Source organism: Labrus bergylta, chromosome 15, assembly GCF_963930695.1.
Source record: "Labrus bergylta chromosome 15, fLabBer1.1, whole genome shotgun sequence".
NCBI classification, from domain to species: Eukaryota; Metazoa; Chordata; class Actinopteri; order Labriformes; family Labridae; genus Labrus; species Labrus bergylta.
This window is the reverse complement of record NC_089209.1, coordinates 15,776,866-15,796,923: the sequence shown is the minus strand read 5'-3', so window position 1 is coordinate 15,796,923 and position 20,058 is coordinate 15,776,866. Positions and strand designations below refer to the sequence as shown.

At 40.1% G+C, this 20,058-nt stretch overlaps 1 protein-coding gene across 2 annotated transcripts in view; it reads left to right on the top strand.

Moving 5' to 3' along the window:
• The first annotated feature begins 8,667 nt into the window (after positions 1-8,667).
• The window catches only part of nkain2 (sodium/potassium transporting ATPase interacting 2), a 78,683-nt gene continuing 67,292 nt past the window's right edge, over positions 8,668-20,058 (top strand). Inside the window, exon 1 of one of the 2 annotated variants that reach the window (XM_029278938.2) lies at positions 8,668-10,140. In XM_029278938.2, the coding sequence (XP_029134771.1) occupies positions 10,087-10,140 (54 nt within the window). In that variant the 5' untranslated portion in view covers positions 8,668-10,086. The remainder of the gene's footprint in view (positions 10,141-20,058) is intronic. The other variant, XM_020642044.3, reaches the window with a different exon arrangement.

Genomic DNA, 20,058 nt, shown 5'->3' with positions numbered 1-20,058 from the left:
CAGGCTTACTATTAATAACTTAAGTCTCCAAAAGTAGTATGGGAGGCAGAGTCTTCATTTACCAGGCCATCCGGCTTGGAAATTGGTCTTGGATGTAGACACCCAGTCTACTTTTCAAAGATAGGCTTAAAAAAACGTTCCTCCTTGATAAATCTTAGCGTTAGGGCTGGCTCAGGCCTATTCTGCTACAGGCTTACAGTGCTGGGGGAATGAGTTCCTTATTCTCAATCTGTATGCATTCACTCTAAGTTAATTTTCTTATAGTGCCATATGTTCATATGTTAACTGCATTCCCATGACTTTGTATGAATTATAAAATAAAATAAAATAAAAATGTGAATTCAGTCATGCATACTGTATAGTGAGTTGAGTGTATTATTCATCCCTAATTAAGATTACTCTGCATTTTTCTTTTTCTAAGAAAATTCAACACAGAATCTGCACCACAGTGAGAACAGACTTTGATTAGAATTGTGCCCTGTCTGTTGTCACTATACCATGTGAAGTTCAGGTTTATTTTTCGAAACGCTTCCCACCACGGTCCTCTTTTTCATCTGCAGCTCTTGGCCAAATGCATAAGATGATTAGAAGTCGTCTCATATGATGATTTGTACCCAGACACCTTCTGACACTTTAAGTACTGGAGGCTTGCCCTGCATTTTTTTTTGCCTTGCTGTCCATCAGCAGAGCAGTGTGTATTTACATGCTCTAGATGTAGATGGTCCTGTCTTCTTATGGTTCCCAGATTTACTTGGAATGAACTATTGGTAGGAACTGCAATCACTAGAAGAGGGGCAGGTGCTTATTTAAAGTCACATCAGTGCCTGGATTGTACATCAGCTGCAAGCGACACATCCAATGGTCCCATAAGTCTCAATCACAGCAAGTTTTATCTAGTTCATGGCATGCTGCTCTTGTATACAGTTCCTCAATTTATGACTTTTGAGATGTAATTTACTTCATGAGTGGCATGGTCGCAAATAAAATTGGTCGCCTTTCGATTAGACTAGACAGAGAAAAGAAGCCAGTCCATCTGCAGGTCTTTTCAATCTCCCTCCACTTGTTGTCACACTTTGCCCTGCAGGTCTGGCATTTTCAGGACAATTATTTCACTTTGCTCTGACAGATACAGCTCAAAACTAGACTTTTTTTTTATCCATATATGTCACTGCTATACCTGTTTTATTTATTTAGGGGATCATCTCTCTCTCTCTCTGCTCCAAATTGTGTTGGTTTTTCACTTTCAAACGGAAAACTCACAATTTTTGAGATGCATGTGTGAGCGAACATATGAGTGAAAACATAAGATCATAAAGTTTGGACACATAAACTTTTATGTCCGCCTATTAAGGGCTTTTTTTCTTTTTTTCTTGGAGGTTCACAATCCATGGAAGTGAAGTTACCATGTGCTTCATTGAATTTGGATTCATTTTAGGGTATTTCAGAGGTACCTATGTATTCATAGGGAAAGTGTTTGTCTAACATACCAGAGAAGTGAAAAGTATGATAAGAGGGTTTTCAGGGTTTGGGGTGGATTTAAGAAGTAAGACCATCCTTGAGAGTTTTTTTTTTTTTTTTATCTTTGAAGATGCAGTATTAAAAGTATTAAATGGACTTAGGGCTGGATATGATAATGGGACCTTAAAGCCTGTTGTGACTTACATTAAACATTTAGATGCCACTCTTGATAAAAAATGACGAATGCATTGAATTCTTTCGAGCTGCCGCAAGCTACTGCTGCAGTATCCATATCTAATAGCACTAACAGTTCTGCCTCCAGGCCCGCAGTCACACACACACACACACACGCACACGCACACGCACACGCGCACGCACATGCACACGCACATGCACACACAAAAAGAGTTGAGGGTAGCCTATTAAGGACATCGCCTCCTCAGACGAGAAGCACAAATAAAACTGAATTAGGGTGTGATTCATAGCAAAAAAAATGTGTTAAGCCGTGCTGCAGAAAGAGCATACTGTATACACACACTGAAGGGGCCATGCATGTAAACCTGAAGAAGTACTCCACTTTGCATTGTTGTGTTTTGTACACTTTAAAAAGACATTCTTAAGAACACTTCCACTATGGTTGTGTTTGTGCTGCTGGTTGTTTTCTTTTTTATTTCTGTGTCCTTGCTTACATTGAACAAGGTGAACTCAATACTAGGTTGAGGGCCATTATTGACTAAACTCTTTCGCTGTGCACAATTTCAAAGTCAAAGAAAAAACACATTTTAGAATTCTGCGAGAAAAATAAAAAGACTCTGTGTCCCTGGTGAAAAGTCTAGTGAACACAGTTGGTGTTCATAGCAAGAAGCTTACAGTAATCACCCTATGCTTTTATAATTATATGGATAAAGATACCTTGGCCCACTGAGGAATATGCTTGAAGCCAAATGAAGTGATTCTGTAAACGTGAAATTAATGACAATCGTTGTAAAAGAAAAAAAGGCCTGAAGCAATGATTCATTATGACTGGAGATTAAATTCCTTAAAATGACATTTTAAATTGGATGATAATCATGTTCACTCTCTTTTTCAAGTGTGGAAATAAAGATGTGGAAATGTATCTTTATATCCTTCTCTCTCGAACTTGACAAGTTAAAGATGTGCAGTGTTTTACTTATTTTAAAAAGATTTTAAGGAAGTTAGGAAAGTATAGCAGTAATATTTTTTTTCTGTTCGTTTTTAACTTAATTGATCACCATGTATTTATTAGTTAGAAGAAATAAGTCAACAGTTTAGAAAGGTTATAAATACTCATGTCTAAAAACAAAGCTTGCTAGCAGGGTGTAGAGCCACCCATATTTAAAGTATATTCCAGTGGTTTGTTGTTGCCTCAATCAATGGAAGTGGGGGAAACACGTACAGTAACCCTTCTGGCCACTCAGGGAGATACGCATCTGGCATGCAAAGAGATCAACCTGAGCCGTGCAGGAGTGAGCACACAAACTTGCCAACACCTCTTGGTGTAATCTCCACTCCCCGGAGAGGCCTGATCATTGGAGAGAAGATCTGCCTTCTGATTCAAAACTCCCTCAATAAGTGGGTATACTTTGTACACCTGCATATACCCTGCACTACACCACTGATTCTACTCTAAAACATTAAAAAAATATATATTTTTAGATTTAAGGTTTCACTGGGTGCAATAATGCAGCCAATGTTCCTACGTTTTCCCATATCTGTTTTCAGAACTGCCCACAAAATCAGTATTCAGTCACTTTTGGCATCAGTGTGACCAGAACTTCAAGCTTAAAGAGAACATTAGTGTCTGTTTTGTTTCAAGATTTATTTCTGGGCTTTTTGTGCCTTTAATGGAGAGATAGGACAGTGGATAGAGTTGGAAATCAGGAAAAGAGAGTGGGGAACGAGATGTGGGAAAAGAGCCACAGGTTGGATTTGAATCCGGGCCGCCCACTTGAAGGACCATAGCCTCCATACATGGGGCACACGCACTAACCACTGCACCACCAGCGCCCCATTATTGTCTGTTTTGACAGAGGACACACTAACTGTGACAGGTGTTGTTGAATGAAAACCAACAGTGAACACTGATTTTTATGTATACATATCTGTGTGAAAATGTCTTTGTGTTTTTTTTGATGTGGTAAAATGTTCCAAGAAAAGTCCTGTTGAATCTCACTTCTAGTTGTTATCTCTGAAAAGAAAGATGAATAGAATCTTTTCATCAAGCCTAGGAGAATCGGCTGAAAGAAAAAGAAAATCAGCACATTGTGATTTATGTGAATAAACCTTTTCTGATGAATACAACTTTGAATTTATGACAGCAAGATGCAGCATCTATGAATGTCCAAGTTTTTGTATCAGTGGATTTCTTGTCTACATTAGAGCTTTCTCATTCTCTGATGGGGAGCATGACGAACTTTACAGTGCTTGTTGCTGACAGAGCCAAAGAGAGACTGTGATGCTGAAAGCAGAGTGTCTCTATGAGGAACACACGAGGTGCTCAGCCAACAGCTAAAAGCTGTTCAGTAAAGGCACTGGCACGTGAACAGATTTGGAGAAAGTTGCCAAAATGTTGTTGCAGTTTGGACCTCATCATCCCTTTTGCAGCCAGCTACAAGTTGGTCCAGTGTCAGCTATTTCAATGTGATAGGCCTAAATTTTAGCCGATTAAGGAATCTTTATATTTATTTCACTGCACCGAAAAAAAGAAGAAAGTGTGAGTCCCACAGCCTAGCACTTGACACACTGTCCGCTGTGAACGCGTTGAATTTGTTCTTTTGAAAAAACATGCACCAAGATTAGACTGAAGAAATAAACACTAAAGTAAAAGATGATCGTGCTTGCTATCATTACTTGCTAGAATTGAGATCTAGGATGCTAACCCCCTTGCTAGCTTGTTGGTCCTGCAAAAACAAAGAAAAAAATCTGATGCAATTTTTCAGACGATGACTTATCCTTTTGAGAATATAAAACGTATTAGTCTTTGCTAGTTTGCGTTACAATAGACTGTGATGTAAACGTCTTGGTTTCTCCTCTCTTTCTTTGAAATCTGAAATATTGATTATTGCAAAGCCAGTTCTTTTCTTAAAAACAAACACAACATGTTAAAGGCAATCTGTATTTCTCCTTTTTTTCCTTGATCTATTTACTGCAGTTGTGTAAAGACAACTCTTAAGCGTCCAATCTGTGATTTGAATTCAATTGTACCGTCAATGCACCTTTTGTTCATTGTCAAATTATCCTCTTGAACCGCTTTGTCCTTTCACTTCTCCCTCCATCCTGCTCTCTATATCAAGTCATATTTAACTTCGTTTTTTTCCGGGTTTTTTGTGTAAGCTGTAGATACGAGTCTTCAGTCACTGTCACTGTGATATTCAACATTCATTTAGACTATTTCTACTGCTGGCTCTGCAGTTAGATAGTTAACAGATTGGACAATGTGTAGGAGGTATAGCATGTCAGAGTGGCAGAAGGCCTTTGTGTGTGGTGTGTGTGTGCGTTTGTGTGTGTGTGTGTGTGTGTGTGTGTGTGTGTGTGTGTGTGTGTGTGTGTGTGTGTGTGTGTGTGTGTGTGTGGTGTGTGTGTGTGTGTGTGTGTGTGCGTGTGTGTGTGTGCTGATAGGAGGCAGAAAGAGCAGCAGGCATCTGGTGACATCTGGTTCTGGCAGATAAAGTAATAAACACGTACTATCTCACGATCTGGATGGAGGTGCAGTCTATCTCTTCCCTTCTCTCTCTCTCTCTCTCTCTATCTGTCACTTTCTGTCTCCTTCAAAATCAATTTCAAATAAGCTTTATTGACATGACAGGAAAGCAGCATTATGTTGGCAAAGCATGTATAGTTTTTCAAATGAGGTATGAGACGACTGTGCCAGGTGAGCTCCATTCTCTTCACTTTTATGCTGACAGGGCCTGGAAGTCTCTCCAGTCTCAAGGGGAAAAACATAACTTTTATGATATAAAGAGTATTTCTATGACACCTGGACAACTTGCAGAGGAAATCAAGAGACATGATTAAAGTTCCAGGATGTCTATGGAGTGATAGTTTTTTTCCAAGCCCAAGACTCATTTTTTAAAATGTATTTTTACTGTCCTTGTTTTTTTATTTTTTATTTGTTGGTTTGCGCCGTAACGCACCTCCCTGCAGCACCTCCCTGCAGCACCTTTTGATCCATCAGGAAGGATTACTTTACAAGTCAAAAGGACTTATCAGGAGCAGCTGTGGCTCAGTGGTACAGTTGGTTGTCTCACAACTGGAAGATTGGGGGTTCGATAACAGTTCCTGCAGTCTACATATCAAAGTTTCCTTGGGCTACACGTTGAACCTCAAATTGCTCCTGAGTGGCACCTGGCATGTGAATGTGTATATCTATCTATCTATCTATCCATCTATCTATCTATCTATCAAAGATTAATTTCTGGTAAATAAAAGTTGTTTGGTCTATAGAATGAATCCAATGATGTCATCTAAAAATATCTTAACATAGTTTATTTTCCTGTACCACTCATTGCTAATTCCACTGTGTCAGCGCAGACTTCAGATTGTAATCCTAGATCAGTTCATATTCACAGTGACAGACACACCCCTGCCTGGCCAGTGGGGGTCTCACACTCAGGCCAAGTTGGCTTAGTCAGAAGCCTTTGTGCGAGAGCAGACAATGTGTGAAAACGAGAAAATCAAAGGGACTGATGATCACAAAAGCCAAGAGACATAACAAAGAATAAATGTAGAGGGAAAACTAGCAGTGATGTAAAAAGAGAGATGGATAGATGCTGACGGTAGAAAAGGGAGAAGATGAGCGAAAAATATGGGCAGATGGAGGTGGATGGATGACTGAGTGTAGGTAAGATTAATTGAAGAAGGGATGGATGGTTGGATGGATTGGTGGATGCTTTGACACATTGCCCCGGGGAATCAGCCATTATACATGCGACTGTCACTCAAGATTAGCAGCATAATTAAACTCCTGTCGCACTGTGTGTGTGGTTTGAGCGTGTGTATGTGCATTTGTTTATGTGCGTTTGAATGTGTTGTTCTCTTGGGTGTGTGTGTGGGAGGGGTGGGTTGTGACAGAGATTGATGGTGAGGGGAAAGAAGGCCATTATGTTGTATAGCTAAAGCAGTGATAGCCTCCACACCTCTGTGTCTGTTTAAACTGCTGGCCGGTTTATAGGCGTGACACATGTGACCCCACAACACACACATACACACACTCACTCACACACACACACACACACACACACACACACACACACACACACACACACACACACACACACACACACACACACACACACACACACACACACACAAGCACACAAATGTTTCCATTTTTAATTGGGGGACTGCTTGTTGTAAGTAACTAAATTGGGCGGTGGTCTGCAGCCATGTTGGCTTCACTGAACTCTTGGGAGTGTGGGAACAACACCGAGCTGCAGCACTAAATTAATAGTCTTTCAAAAGTGAGGCAATTACCATTCCGAGTGTTAGCCCAAGGCTCTTTCCAATAATTGAATGACAGTTGTAAGACATTTTAATATGTTTAATTATAATACGTTATGTTGTTTGACTTTTTTTTTTTTTTAACAAAGTGCCTGACTCTTATTTTTTAAACATAGGCTACTTAGACCTAATTAACAGAAAGCCCATCAGCCTAACATCAAGTGAGCAAGAAATGAGGATAACATGATTTTCTTGACAAATAAGAACGACCGAGAGAGAGAGAGAGAGAGAGAGAGAGAGAGAGAGAGAGAGAGAGACTATTTCAAAATAATGGTTGAAGGCCACGTTCACAAGCAGCTGCACACCGACCAAAGCTCCATCTCTCACCGTTTCTGTTTGTGTGTCTCTGTTAGTGAAAAGAGCCCCGCCGCTCCCCTGCTGAGCGGAACATCAGGCTCATCAAGTCAGACAGAGGAAGCAACGACACGGACCGAAGACATGAACTGCATCCTTCAAAATAACAGCCCAGAGGGGTCAGAAGATTAAAATTGGCTATTATGTAGTTTGTTTTAAACTTTTTTTTTTTTAAAAAGGCCTGTCAGAGCTTTCTCTTCCTAGGTGTAGCCTATGTGTTGTGCTGTTTATGCATTTTGGCAAAAATGATACAACGAAAGCAAAGCAGACCAAAATAGGCTTGGAAAGTATTAAGAAGCCTACCAGACAAAAAACTTACAATACCAAGAGAGAGAAATTTATGTCTAAGTGTGCATGCATAACACATTGATGTAAACTCACAAAGTTCTGCCTTATAGAATAAAAAAACTAAAATCAATAAGCTACTGAAGGGCACAACTGAACAAACAGAAGTATAGAGGAAAGCTCTGCAGCATAGTTTGCAAGATGAACAAGTTTCCATAGTTAAAATAATTGACAACACAAAAAACATTCTCAGGACTTCTCAATATTGCCGTCTTGCATCGACAAACACATTTTTCTTTTGCAGTGATTTTGTTCAGAAATAGCAAGATGACAGATGTGGTTATGGTCTGAGAGAAGTTTTATAATTCATACTGACACTCAGACACCCTTCAGTAAAATGTGAATAAGAGCCTGCCTGGCTGACCTCCGGGGTAAACTAAAAAAAGGCAATGGAATGAAAGAATCAGGAAATCTGAGCTTGCTACTCGATGCAACTAATAAAAAAAAGTTAACAAAGTTAAAAAATATCTTTGCAAATGTTCTGTTAGTGGAAGCCTACCTTTTGTATGTCGTAAGGTTTCATTTTATTTAAATGCTGTGCATGTTTTGTACTATAGAGCTTTGGTTGATTTATTTTATTGATTTTTTCCCCTCTGGTGTATTCCTTCATGTTAAAGATTTAATTTTTTTTATTGTGATAAGGTGAACAAGTACAAAACAAAAATGTGCAAATTGACAGGACACTTAAAGCAACGGAAAATAAACAAAACCAGAAATAAACAGAAATAAACAAAACAAAATCAAAACACGCAAAACATTAGCAAAGACAAATAGTGTGTATGTATATAATGTATATGTGTGGCAGTATAATACACTAAAGTGAGTGGCTGAGTGGGAAGTAGCAAGAAAAATAAACAGATTTTAATGTTAAAGATTTTTTTTAAGTTGTAGTCCGCAGTGAGATGTCTATGTTTTAAAAAAAAAACAAAAAAAAAACATGCAAGCTTTTATTGTGAAATTCACAACCGGAACCGCTTCGTTGCTGCGCGGTTTTTGACTTGACAGATGGCGGGCTGGAGACGCTCCTCTCGGCTGTCTCTCTCGGTCCGTTGGTCCATCCCGGTTCCCATTGTCTCCCCTCCTTCACTCCTTGAAGACAACCCCGAGACGGCAAACTAAACTTGGCCGCCCTCCCTCTCGTATCGCCTTCGCGCGTTTCCTTTGGTGACCTGAAATCTCACCACTGCCCTCTCTCTCTCTCTTAAAACGTGGACATTCTTGTGTGTTTGTTTTATTTTTTCAACGTTGTAGAGATTTATTCCCGGTACCGGAGGAGGAGGGTGAATTAACCGAGGCACGGCTGAGTAAACGGAGGGTTATGATGGGGAGCTTGACATGAGAGGACTTCCAGAGGCTGCTGACATCCAAGTAACAATTTCACTAGGCGTTTTCTGAGTGGATAAAACACCAGATATCAGGGGACACGCAAAGATGCAGGATTAATAACCGCGCGGAGTTGGAGATAAAAAAAAACAACCAAAAAAAAAAAAAACGCTGTGTCTTGATTATCCGGTGATAATGAACCCCTGAAGGATGTCTTTCCGCTGCATGCACCTTACTTTCCCTGAGATAAGGTAGGAGCTGGTGTAGAAAAGGAGGAGGCAAGGACCACTTGCACTTGTTTTCTCCTCCCTGAAACAAATTAGGCGGTTTCAGTCACTTCAAATCCAAGTGGTCGGATGATTCAACAGAAGAGCGGCTAATCTGTGGAATCTAATTCTTTTAATCCAAACCCAACTCTGCCTGCTTTTAACAAATCTTCCAGTGTTGTTTTTTTATTTTATTTTTTAAAGTGGTCAGCACCGTGATTATTCAAGGATGCGACCAGTAGACGTGATTGTCTTCCGGACTTTTTTAGTCAAGTAGGAGGGAGGGGAGGGGGGTGGGAGGGGGATGGAATGAGACAAGTGGGCCCTTATGCACACAAACTGGAGAGACCCACATAATCAGAAATCTAAAATCATCTTGTGACCTCACCTCCTGATTTTTCAAACTACATGGGACATTTGAAAGTGTTTACTGAACCGACCTTCCTGGATGCTGAAAGAACACTCCTGGCCTTGAATCCTCTCCAAGCCCAATCTTGCATCTTTGATCCCTGACCCCCTTGTTTGATGGAAATCCTGGTACCACATATCCGACTGTTTACCCGTCCCTGACCCCAATTCATTTGAATGAAGTTGTAGCCTTTTATTCCTCCATGCTCCAGTGAGTACAGGGGCTGCTCTCTGTTCTCTGAGGCCGAACGCTGGGCTTCACCACCTGGGTTGCCAGCCAGCAGGACGGGGCTCTCCGGAGGGGGGGGGGGGGGCTTCTTGGATTTCTAAGGTCCAGCTGGAGATTTGGGAGTTTTAATCCACACGTTCATTCTTCACCACGTGGATCACGGGAGAGAAGGTGGAGGACACCATGGGGTGCTGTAGTGGCAGATGCACCTTGGCCTTCATATGTGGCATGCAGCTGGTAAGTGTGAGGATTGTTATTGATCCAGTGCGGGGGTGGTTAAATGGCAGGATCAATACAGAGAAAGAAAATGTGTCTTAAAAGCCTGGAAGAGTAAAACTAAAACAAGTCATGGCGATGAATCAGAAAACAGATCTTTACTTTGCTGGCAAGATTTGAAGCAGGGTTTGGGTAGAATGGATGGATGGATGGATGGATGGATGGATGACTGGGGGGGGCACGTTTCAGAAGTGAATAGGTATAAAAGGTCATGCTAGAAGGTACACTAAGATTTGAGGGACAGATGGAAAAACTGGTGGACTGAAAAGATGAATGGACATTGGTCCGCATTGTGCACTGATGGATAGGTGGACATTGGGAGTGATAAAGAGGCTGTAAAGGAGGAATGGATGGATCATGGATGGCACATGGCTAGATGTAAGGTGCAGGTATGTCATTTATGGAAAAAATGTACTGACGAAGGGAAGGAGGAATCCACTGCTCCTCTCCCTCTGTTTCTGGCTGTCTTTACTATCTCATGCCCCCATCATCACCATCTGTGTCAATGAGAGCAAGTGCCAGACGAGACAATGGGGAGAGAGGGAGGCGTGTATGTGAGTACATATGGGGTGTGACAAGGACCAAAAAAGGGATTCTCTAGTTCAATCCTGGAAAATCCAATTTTAAACTCCTTCTTTTTCCAAATGAAAATGGCTAAATTATGGTGACGAGCTGAGAGTGTGGGAACATTTTAGAATGCATGTAAGTACAATGAGTGCGTTTACATTGGACTTGAATATCCCGGTTTTGATCTGTTTTTTTTTTTAAGTATCCCATCTTTGTGTTTGCAAATCTAAGCATCATATCCAGATTTCAGGAACCGGGATAAGCCCGTTTGAGAAGCCTGATTTTGCTACCTGGAAAACTCGGAAAGAAAGCGGTATACTGTGGCAGATATGAGCCCTACGCTGTGTTCTACGCATGTACTGTGGCGTGAATACACATAACTGGTTTCTTCTGATGCGTGTGCTAAAGGCACCATTATGCCACAGTGGTCTAATTTTTCTTGGATTGTGGTTTGTGTTGTAAAAAGTGTGCAGACGACTACGATATTCTCGAGAAGAGGGGTCAGAGTATTATAACTATCAGTAACCTGTGCCTTTTTGAGTGAATTGTCGATGGTAACTATTTAGTTGTTCGTCACTAGGCGATGAATGAGAAGGAGCTTGCATATGACTTTCCTCTATAAGCATGAATAACAGGTTAGCAAATAAAGAAAGACCATATGTGGTGAATAATTATCTTTAGTAGCAGCATATTTCACTACTAGTCTTTGAGGATTGGGCGAATGTAACAATCAGCAGTTGTCTATTAAGAGCACATTAGCAAGTTGATACATGTATGTGCTTCTGGTCATTTTAAGTCCAGTATGAATTTTTCTTTCAGCTCTGTTTTACCAACTCTTCAGTGGAAATATTTTATCTTAAGCTAATTGATGCTAATATGAGTTTGCCATCTCCATGCTAACTTTGTCTGTCTGCTGATTGGTGCTGTACAAGTAGGGCACAGTGAGTATCTTGGAACATTTCTCAATGAAAAAAAATGATTATAAGAGCTGTAAAGTTGGATTGGGAGCTGGAAAACCAAAATAATGTGCTGAAGGTCCCAAAAAGCCAAATGGAACTGCTGAGCTGGGCAATAAACTCATTCATGGGTTTGCCATTACAAGTGACACCTGTCACATTTAACCTGACCAAATTTCATTCAGAGGTTTGCTTGTTGTAACCTTAAAATACAACACAAAGGTTTTCTGAAGAAAAAAAGAGGCCTATTATAAGGATCTGTCATCATTTCCCACCTGTCAAACGGTTGTTGCTTGCTGTAGTTTTCTATCATTTCCAAGCTCCTTACCTTGGCTACATGTAACAAAGGAAGCTTTACTACATGCTGTATCTGCAAGAATAACAGCTACTTATTGAAAAATAAGTCAAGGCAAGGATCTCTGGAGGCTAAGCTTGAACATGATGGAAATCAGAAGCTCGAGTAGGAGCAAAGTAGGGTTGCAAGTGGTAACTCTGCAAAATAAACATGCATCTCTTCAAGCATGCTATTTTTAAAAATGAAAAACAACAGTGTTAGAGGATCTAATGATGGATTTTTTTTCTCTCTGTCTTGTGTAAGAACTGAGAATGTACTGTGATGCATGGAGTGGGAAATGGCAGTGTACATTGCACAGATGCATAAGCATGAGAAAAGGCGCCTATGCTGTAGCATTCTCAGCTTATGGAGTTATGTACAGTAAGATTGTGGAGACTGAAGACCTATTGTCATGTTGAATAGGACACTGTTACAGACCTGATACCACGTGAGTCTGTGGGCATGTATGTGTTTGAATTCAGTAACGTAAGAATAGGAAACAGGAAAATCATCTAATTTGCACAGCAATGGCATATTTTCATTAAAAAAAAGCAACAACAGACATGTAAGCATGCTGATTAGATTGCCACGTGTGCTGTAGACACATGTAACACATCATTGTGCTGTAAATGGAGATGCTTTGTGTTTCTATAGACAGAGTGTGTGCAAGTTGGTGTGTGTGTGTGTGTGTGTGTGTGTGTGTGTGTGTGTGTGTGTGTGTGTGTGTGTGTGTGTGTGTGTGTGTGTGTGTGTGTGTGCTTGTGAATGAGATGCTGTCACAGTGATAGTCATTGTGTCTAATGCGGTGGAACTAATGCTATGCCTTAGTCAACAACATGTTTTGCTCTGCTAACTGTTGTAATAGCTAAGCCAGCTGATATCACTGCTAGCTGAGCCGGAGGACTAACACTACTGTATTTCACCGTTTGGTCCATGCACTGCTAGCTCTGTCATATTTAGACAAAACAGTAAAAAGAATTCTCCACAGGGTGTGCGGATAAAGATGGTAAAACAGACGTTTAAGTAGCATCTACCCACAGGAAACCGCACTGCCCACAACCCTTCATTGTTCAAAGCAGCCTAATTGACCACAAATGAAAAGACAGCCCCTTTTCTCAGCACGCCTCTCTGCTGAAACCCCCCTGCTGGACTTAATTGTTTTTGCTATGTGAGCTTCAACCTAATAGTTGACCCCTGTGCAGAGTGGGGAAACAATGCTGCTGGTGGTCAGTGTGTCTCATGTAGTGGAACTGATGTCTTTTGTTACTTTTAACAGCAGTTTTTAATCCAGCTTCATTAGATAGGGTAATTAGTCAGATATGTGATGTCACTGGAGCTGAGCAGAGATCAATGAGCCACATTGGAGACACATCTACCTCTCTGCTTACTCCACTGTGTGTCAGGTGTGATCAGTCCCACCAGGTGAAGTTCTGCCAGTGTGTGATCCAAATTGGAGTAAATGTAGCGTGTGTTCCGTCTGCACTCGGCTTATTAGTCACCTTTATGGTCAGCGTTTTCTTGAAGTGTCTAAGGACCAAATTAGCAAAGGTTTTTTTTTGCCTTGTGCTGCAAAAGCTGTTGATTTAAAACTCTTCTTTTAAGTTTGAAGAACTTGCAGGGATTTTTTTTCCGTCTTTTCTTTTTCGAAATCTGCAGAATGGCTTTTCAGTTAATCATTCCCATCTATATAAAGTCCCTGAAAAGCTTTTAAGTGTCAGTGAAAACTTCCTAAAGCCCAGAAGGCCTATTGTTTCTTTAAAACCAGTGTGAAATGGCAATTATCATAACTCGGCTCGTGGGCAATGACAAAAGACGGGAAGAGTCAGAAGGTTACTGCAGAAAAAAAGCAATTTACTTAAATGAACAAATAACCAGAGTTATGAGCAGTGGTGAAAGTGTGGGTGTGTGAAAGCATTATGTGGTGTGAGGTGGTGAGGAGTGCACTAACATAAAGAACTTAAGAATTTGCAAGCATCGGTCAGTGCTGAGAGTGAGTGAATGAGGGAGAGCATCCGATCTCTGTAGGCCAGGGTGTACCAGGCCCAGGTGCAGCTGATCCTGCTGATGAGCCCGGACACAAACCCTGCAGCAAACACACAGACAGACAAACAGCAGCAAGCCAAAGACCACCAGTGACCTGTCACAGGGTCGTCACATGATGCCTTTGTGGTGATTCAATTTTATTACGATTCTTTGGTGCCGTTTCGATATATATATTGCGATTTTAAAGTAATGTGTTAGCTGACCTAGTAGCTCATGGAGGAGAGACAGATGTATGAAACTTAACACCGACTTGACCTCTTTCAGTCAGGATGGAACAGCAGATGGCAAATTTTCACATTAGTAAAACTTTATTCAATTAGTAGCTGATTCATTCTGAGAGTCAGATTGAGTTGTAGCTTTATTGACAACCTGAAAGAATTGGAGCTATTGACGAACAAGGCGCGCACTCTTTACTCCTATGCATTTTAGCGAACAAGCAGTGAACTGATGACATTTCGTATCGGAGCAGCGCCTCTGGTAGTATTTTGATCTAAAAACGCAGAGAAAATTGTATGGAGGCTGTGTAAGGTTAAACTGGCATATTGACCGGAGCACTGCGTAACCATGTTAAAGGAAGAATATGCGACTTTTTGATCCAGTAGATGTCGCCCTTGAGCACCAGCATGAAACCATAACAACTCGCGCAGCATTGTTGTGTCAGCGCGCTAATGCTAGCGCTCTTTATTTTGCTCGTTTCTTCACACTGCATGTCAATTTCCACAAAATGACCTTGATCTAAAAATGCTAATTTGACATTCAAATAAGCAGTGAGTACAGTATTTTATTCTTTTTTTTCTCTAGTCCCTTAATTAAACAACTTTTTAATGGGATGAGCTGGCCGCCCCGTCCATGTAAACACGGTGAAGGTACGGCTCGGACAACATCACAGACTGCGGGACTCGGGTGTCACACTCATTGTAGACAGTCATGACTCATTTTCAGAGGACATACTTGATTTCTGCTACATTTAAGCACAAGCGTATGGACATTAGAGCTGTCATTTTTTTCAGTAAAACCACTTAGAATCAATTTAGGATATGTCACAGTAATGTTTGAACACGGTAATATTCATAGTTTGTTGCTTTTAAGTGAGCTAGAAAGCTTTTTCAGGCCCTTGCGAGGATGTTCTGGAAAAAAAAACAATGATTATAAAAGTTATTCCAAAAAGAGAAATGAATTATGATTAACCTCCGTGCTTTTTTTTCATGGTATATGATCATTTCTATATCTACCCATTCCTAGTTATATGTAGTTAGTTTAGTTCGTATAATTGAAAGTGTAATTACAGATTCAAATTTACAGGTTGCTCGACTATATTATACATGCTTGACTATATTTCACTTCCTGGGCTCTGGTTGTCACTTTGAGGTTGCTAGGCAACCAGTGGAGAATCCTCCAAGGCTTAAGCAGTATTGTTATGGTGTTGAGAATGAAACACAAGTAAACTGTAAAAAGTATCACAGTGAAGAATAGAGGAGAGGATTATAAAGTCAGTCGGTACAAAGCAGATCAGATGGTGTTTCTACAGACACCTTATTTTAACACACATAAACATATACCCACACATATGCACTCACATACACATATGGGACCGGTGACTCACTTTCTCTGGTGATGGATGTGGTCCTTGTTGCTATATCAGTCCACACACCCACCAGCTGCTGTCACAAATATGATGACTCCATCATCCAATGGTGTGATAGGTAACGGGTTGGCCTCGCTCCATTGGTTGGTTCAGTCGAGCTCAGACCGTTAGTGGGTGTTTATGTTGATGGCACGTTAACTATGTTGATGATGAAGAGTACAATTGATTCAGGGTAGTGCACAGTTACAATGGAATAATTATAAATATACCTATCAAAGTAAAAGACACAATAAAAGGGTCGATCTACAGTAAGTTTTCGATTGAAGTGCTTAAACCATTTTGGGTAATTTCCAAAAACAAGTTTCCTGGAAATTCTTCAGTTGAAATAGTTGAAAACACAATTTGAACAACAAGTGGCGATCGTACATTTGTACTGTAACAAGGCTATAGGCTACCTGAGACACAGTGTTTGTTTGTCTGCGTCGATACATTCCTGTGACATTTCCACCATGGAGGGACATGATGAATAATTTACCACTTGGAAGCTGTGACATGAATGCAAAAATGTAATCTCTGCATGTGAGCCGTGTGTGTTACCTGATTGCTAAACAGCGGTTTGAGCCGCCGTGCAGACCCTGAAGTTATAACATCCAAGATGAAAAAAATAACAAATCATTGCTGAGAAGTTGGATATCCAAGAAAAAATTGTATTTTGTAATTTGACTTTTTATCTATAGGCAAAAATAACTTGAAAAATGTACGAAACATTTAATGGTGACTTAAGTTTAATTATTTCCCCTGACTTTGTTTCACAGATTGTAATAAATTGTCCATGTAGAACCGGATACATCAGTCTTGCTACAAGGTACAAGTGTAGTTCAACTCCGATATCATTCTGTTTGAGATACTCAGTCACAGCGTTTCTGAAATATGCTGGATAGGCATCATGCTGTTGGTATTTCTTTAATTTGATCAAATCCACTTTGCGGATGCTTTGAGTTGAAAGTGAACTGAACTCCTATTCTCTGAAACAATCAGAATCTTCAGACCAGCTCTGTACTCATTGCCACCACTCAGTGAGATAAAAAGCTTTGCCATCCCTTATGTACAACACGGCTTTCAACAAGGGCCACACACCACCTCAGCTCTGACTCTATAGATTTACAGTCGCTTATTATTTTCGCAGGCTCTAATTTGTCAGTCTCTTTTACCCCAGTCTTTTTTGTATCTACACCAGCTCTTGTCTATGTTTTTATTTTAAGAATTGTTCCTATCTTTATCTGGCCTTACCCCGTCTCTCATATTTCTTTGCATGAAGGAATACTGAGCCACTTCACCTTTGCCAATGATTTGACTGGCAATTCTTTCAATGTGCTCCAATAGGTTCAATGAACAAAACAAGTATTCGCCCACTGGTCCTGGAGTATTGTTTCATTGTCACAAACCAGAACTCAAACCTGCTTGAACAGTCCAAGCTGGATTCTAATTCTTAAGGTTTTCTCTTAAAAAAAGGGGGAAAAAAGAAAGAAAGGATGGGGTGGGGGTGGGTATTTTACTTTTCCGTATCCAATCTGTATCCAATCTGTTTCCAATAAAAGGACCGCACTTCAAAAGTGCTGGATTTTTCAGAAATGCTGCTAAATGTAAGGATTTTGTACCTGTTGAGTCCAAATATTTAAATTTTTTATTTTTGACCCTTGCTTGAAGTTATATCTTTCTTCTACTCACACCCAACATGCAGTTTGTGATGATAAATATAGCAGTCTGACTTGACCCCCTGAAATGTCTAGTTATTTCTGATAAAACATTTTGTTTAATCCCCACAGACGTAAAGTAGAAGTGTTTTGGCAAATCTGCGGATTTAGTCCTCTGAAATTACAAGTGTTTCTAGCTCATTTTAAACTGCTGTAGTGAGCTTTATTATCAAAACTCAGTTTTAAAAAGTAATTTCAATGTTTCTGGGTTTTTCAAATCAAGCCAAAAAGGTAGCAGTAGACTTTTTAATCAGTGCGCCGTAATGCCATCCAAGGTATTGTGCTAAAAGAGGCTGATTATAGGTTGTTAGGTTACCGGATATGTTATCGTGTGGACACTTAAGCATTTGTTACACCAAAATAACGGAAATGACACTCAGAAATAAGCCACCCAACTGCTTTCAAATGTATAATAATTATCATAATAATACAAATCATCATCATTTCATTTATATAGCCCCTTAAAAAGAGATGTTTACAGTGCTTTGACAGACAAAGCAAAGACAGGAACATCTTTGGTTGAACAAGGTTAATAAATACAGTCTAGACTGTGGAACTTCAGGCCAATCAACCTGCAGCAGGAAATAGTGGTTGTAGTTGTTTTTTTCATTAGTGTATGAGATGTTAATGCTGCAGAAATTAGACCTGCAATGGCTAAACTCTCTTAAAATGTACATGACAATCAAACCTCACCAGATGTTCAGTTTGTTTAAGGGCAATGTGCTTTGGTAAGATAAATGTTCCAGGTCCATCCAAATGTAGAATATATTTAATTAGTTGGAATCCTTTGCTTCCTCTATTTCAGGACACAAATCAGCAGTGAAAGTGTTCTTGCTTTCCAAGTTCCCAGCATTGATTTCATGTTTTTGCTTTACTCCTTTGCAACTGAACTTCAGGATTTGATATCCTCTTGTTCTGAAATAGTGTAAAGTTATACATTCACTACCCATCCCAGATGTTCCTCCTATATCATGTGTAATTTAAGTGAAACTGTCAAAGATGAAATGCTTCAACATCTGGATTGTTGTTTGAATAAAAAGTAAATGAGTTGTACTGTAAGGGGTACAATAGTGGTGGGCTATGTAAACTGTTTGATGATAAATATGGTGCCATATTTGTGGTTTAAGAAAAAAAAAAACAATTAGCCAAAGAAGTTAGTCAAAAAGCTGTCAGCACATGACTGCACTCTCTGGAAACTTCAAACTCAGTCAATACATTAAAGGTTTGGAAAAAGACCAACTATTGCAATGAAAAATGTGCAGTAAGGTGAATTCTATGCTGGACTGTGTCCAAGGGTCAAACAGAAAGCTGTTAAAGGCTTTCAGCCGGGATGTTGGACCAATCCTGCTGCTGATGATAAGCTCTTTCCCAAAACACCTGGAGGTGACAGAGCTTCTCTCTTCACCAGCTGATCTCTGATGGTGAGGACAGAGTAACGGAAGCTAGGGAGTGAGTCCTTTTTTTGAAGCTCACAGTGTCAAATAAGTCAATGAGTCTCTTGTTCTATAGAGTTTACAAACCTGCCCCGTTCTTACCTAGCCTGTTAGCATGCGTACTTCAATGTTTTTTTACATGAACTAGAGAAAGTAAAGCTTCCGCAAATGAGAAATCTAATTTGTTTTTCAGGTATATGGTAATAAGCAAATGTTGTGAACAAAATGCTAACACAAGTTATTACACCCATCCTGAAGAGGGACAACAGTGTCCATGTCAAGTTTTATGGGCTAATGTGCAGGGGTTAAGTAGATTTGACTTCAACATTAGCCTCAGTGTGATGCTTGAGGAGATGTAACGAGATGAGGAATTGCTGAATGACTTATCTTGTGGAGACCATTACATTCTGTCAACAACAATCATAGAAACTATCCAAAAGTTCTCAGATACAAGAACGTAGTTTCTGCCAAACTGATTGGCGGCAAACGGGCTGACTGACAGTGCTGTCCTTGAAGCCATGTTTTAATCTTGCTAAAAACGTAGTAATTTACTCCATGCTTCCTTGTTTCCTTGCTGTGTGTTAAACAAGATGCTGTAGACAAGTGAGCAGTAGATTTATCTCTGTGGAAGTCCTTGGCTTTATTGAATTATGACAAGACCAAAAGACGGCATACAATTAATAGTGATGGAACTTGAGATGAAAGGAAGCAAAAGATGATTTAATTTTCTCCTCACAGATAGATAGATTAAATGTTCCGGTTGGGTGCAAAGTTATAGAACTGTTAATTGTGATATAGGGGCTTCTCCTCGTCTCGCTGGAGCACCACTGTTCTGCTTTTTTTTCTTTGAAAGCTTGTTCATAAACTGCAATATTCCACTCTAGATGTTGTCATTGTATGAAAACAAAAACAAGAACATAAGTTCTTCCCCCCCCGTTGAGCGTGCACATGTCTTGTAAAGACATTTTAAGGGCTTTGCATCAAGGAAGAAAACCGTGGTATTGTATCAACTCACAGTCATCATAAAGCGGCCTGTGGATCTCTGAAAGAGTAAAAAAAGTGAAATATTTTTGTTGGAGTAGGAAAGCTGGTGCAATCTATATTCTTCTGTGGCTCAGTGGAGGCTTTGAAATGAACTTTTACACAGTTGGATTACTTGTTCGGTACGCTCCGTGATACCAACAGGCAAAGTGTGAAATTACACCCA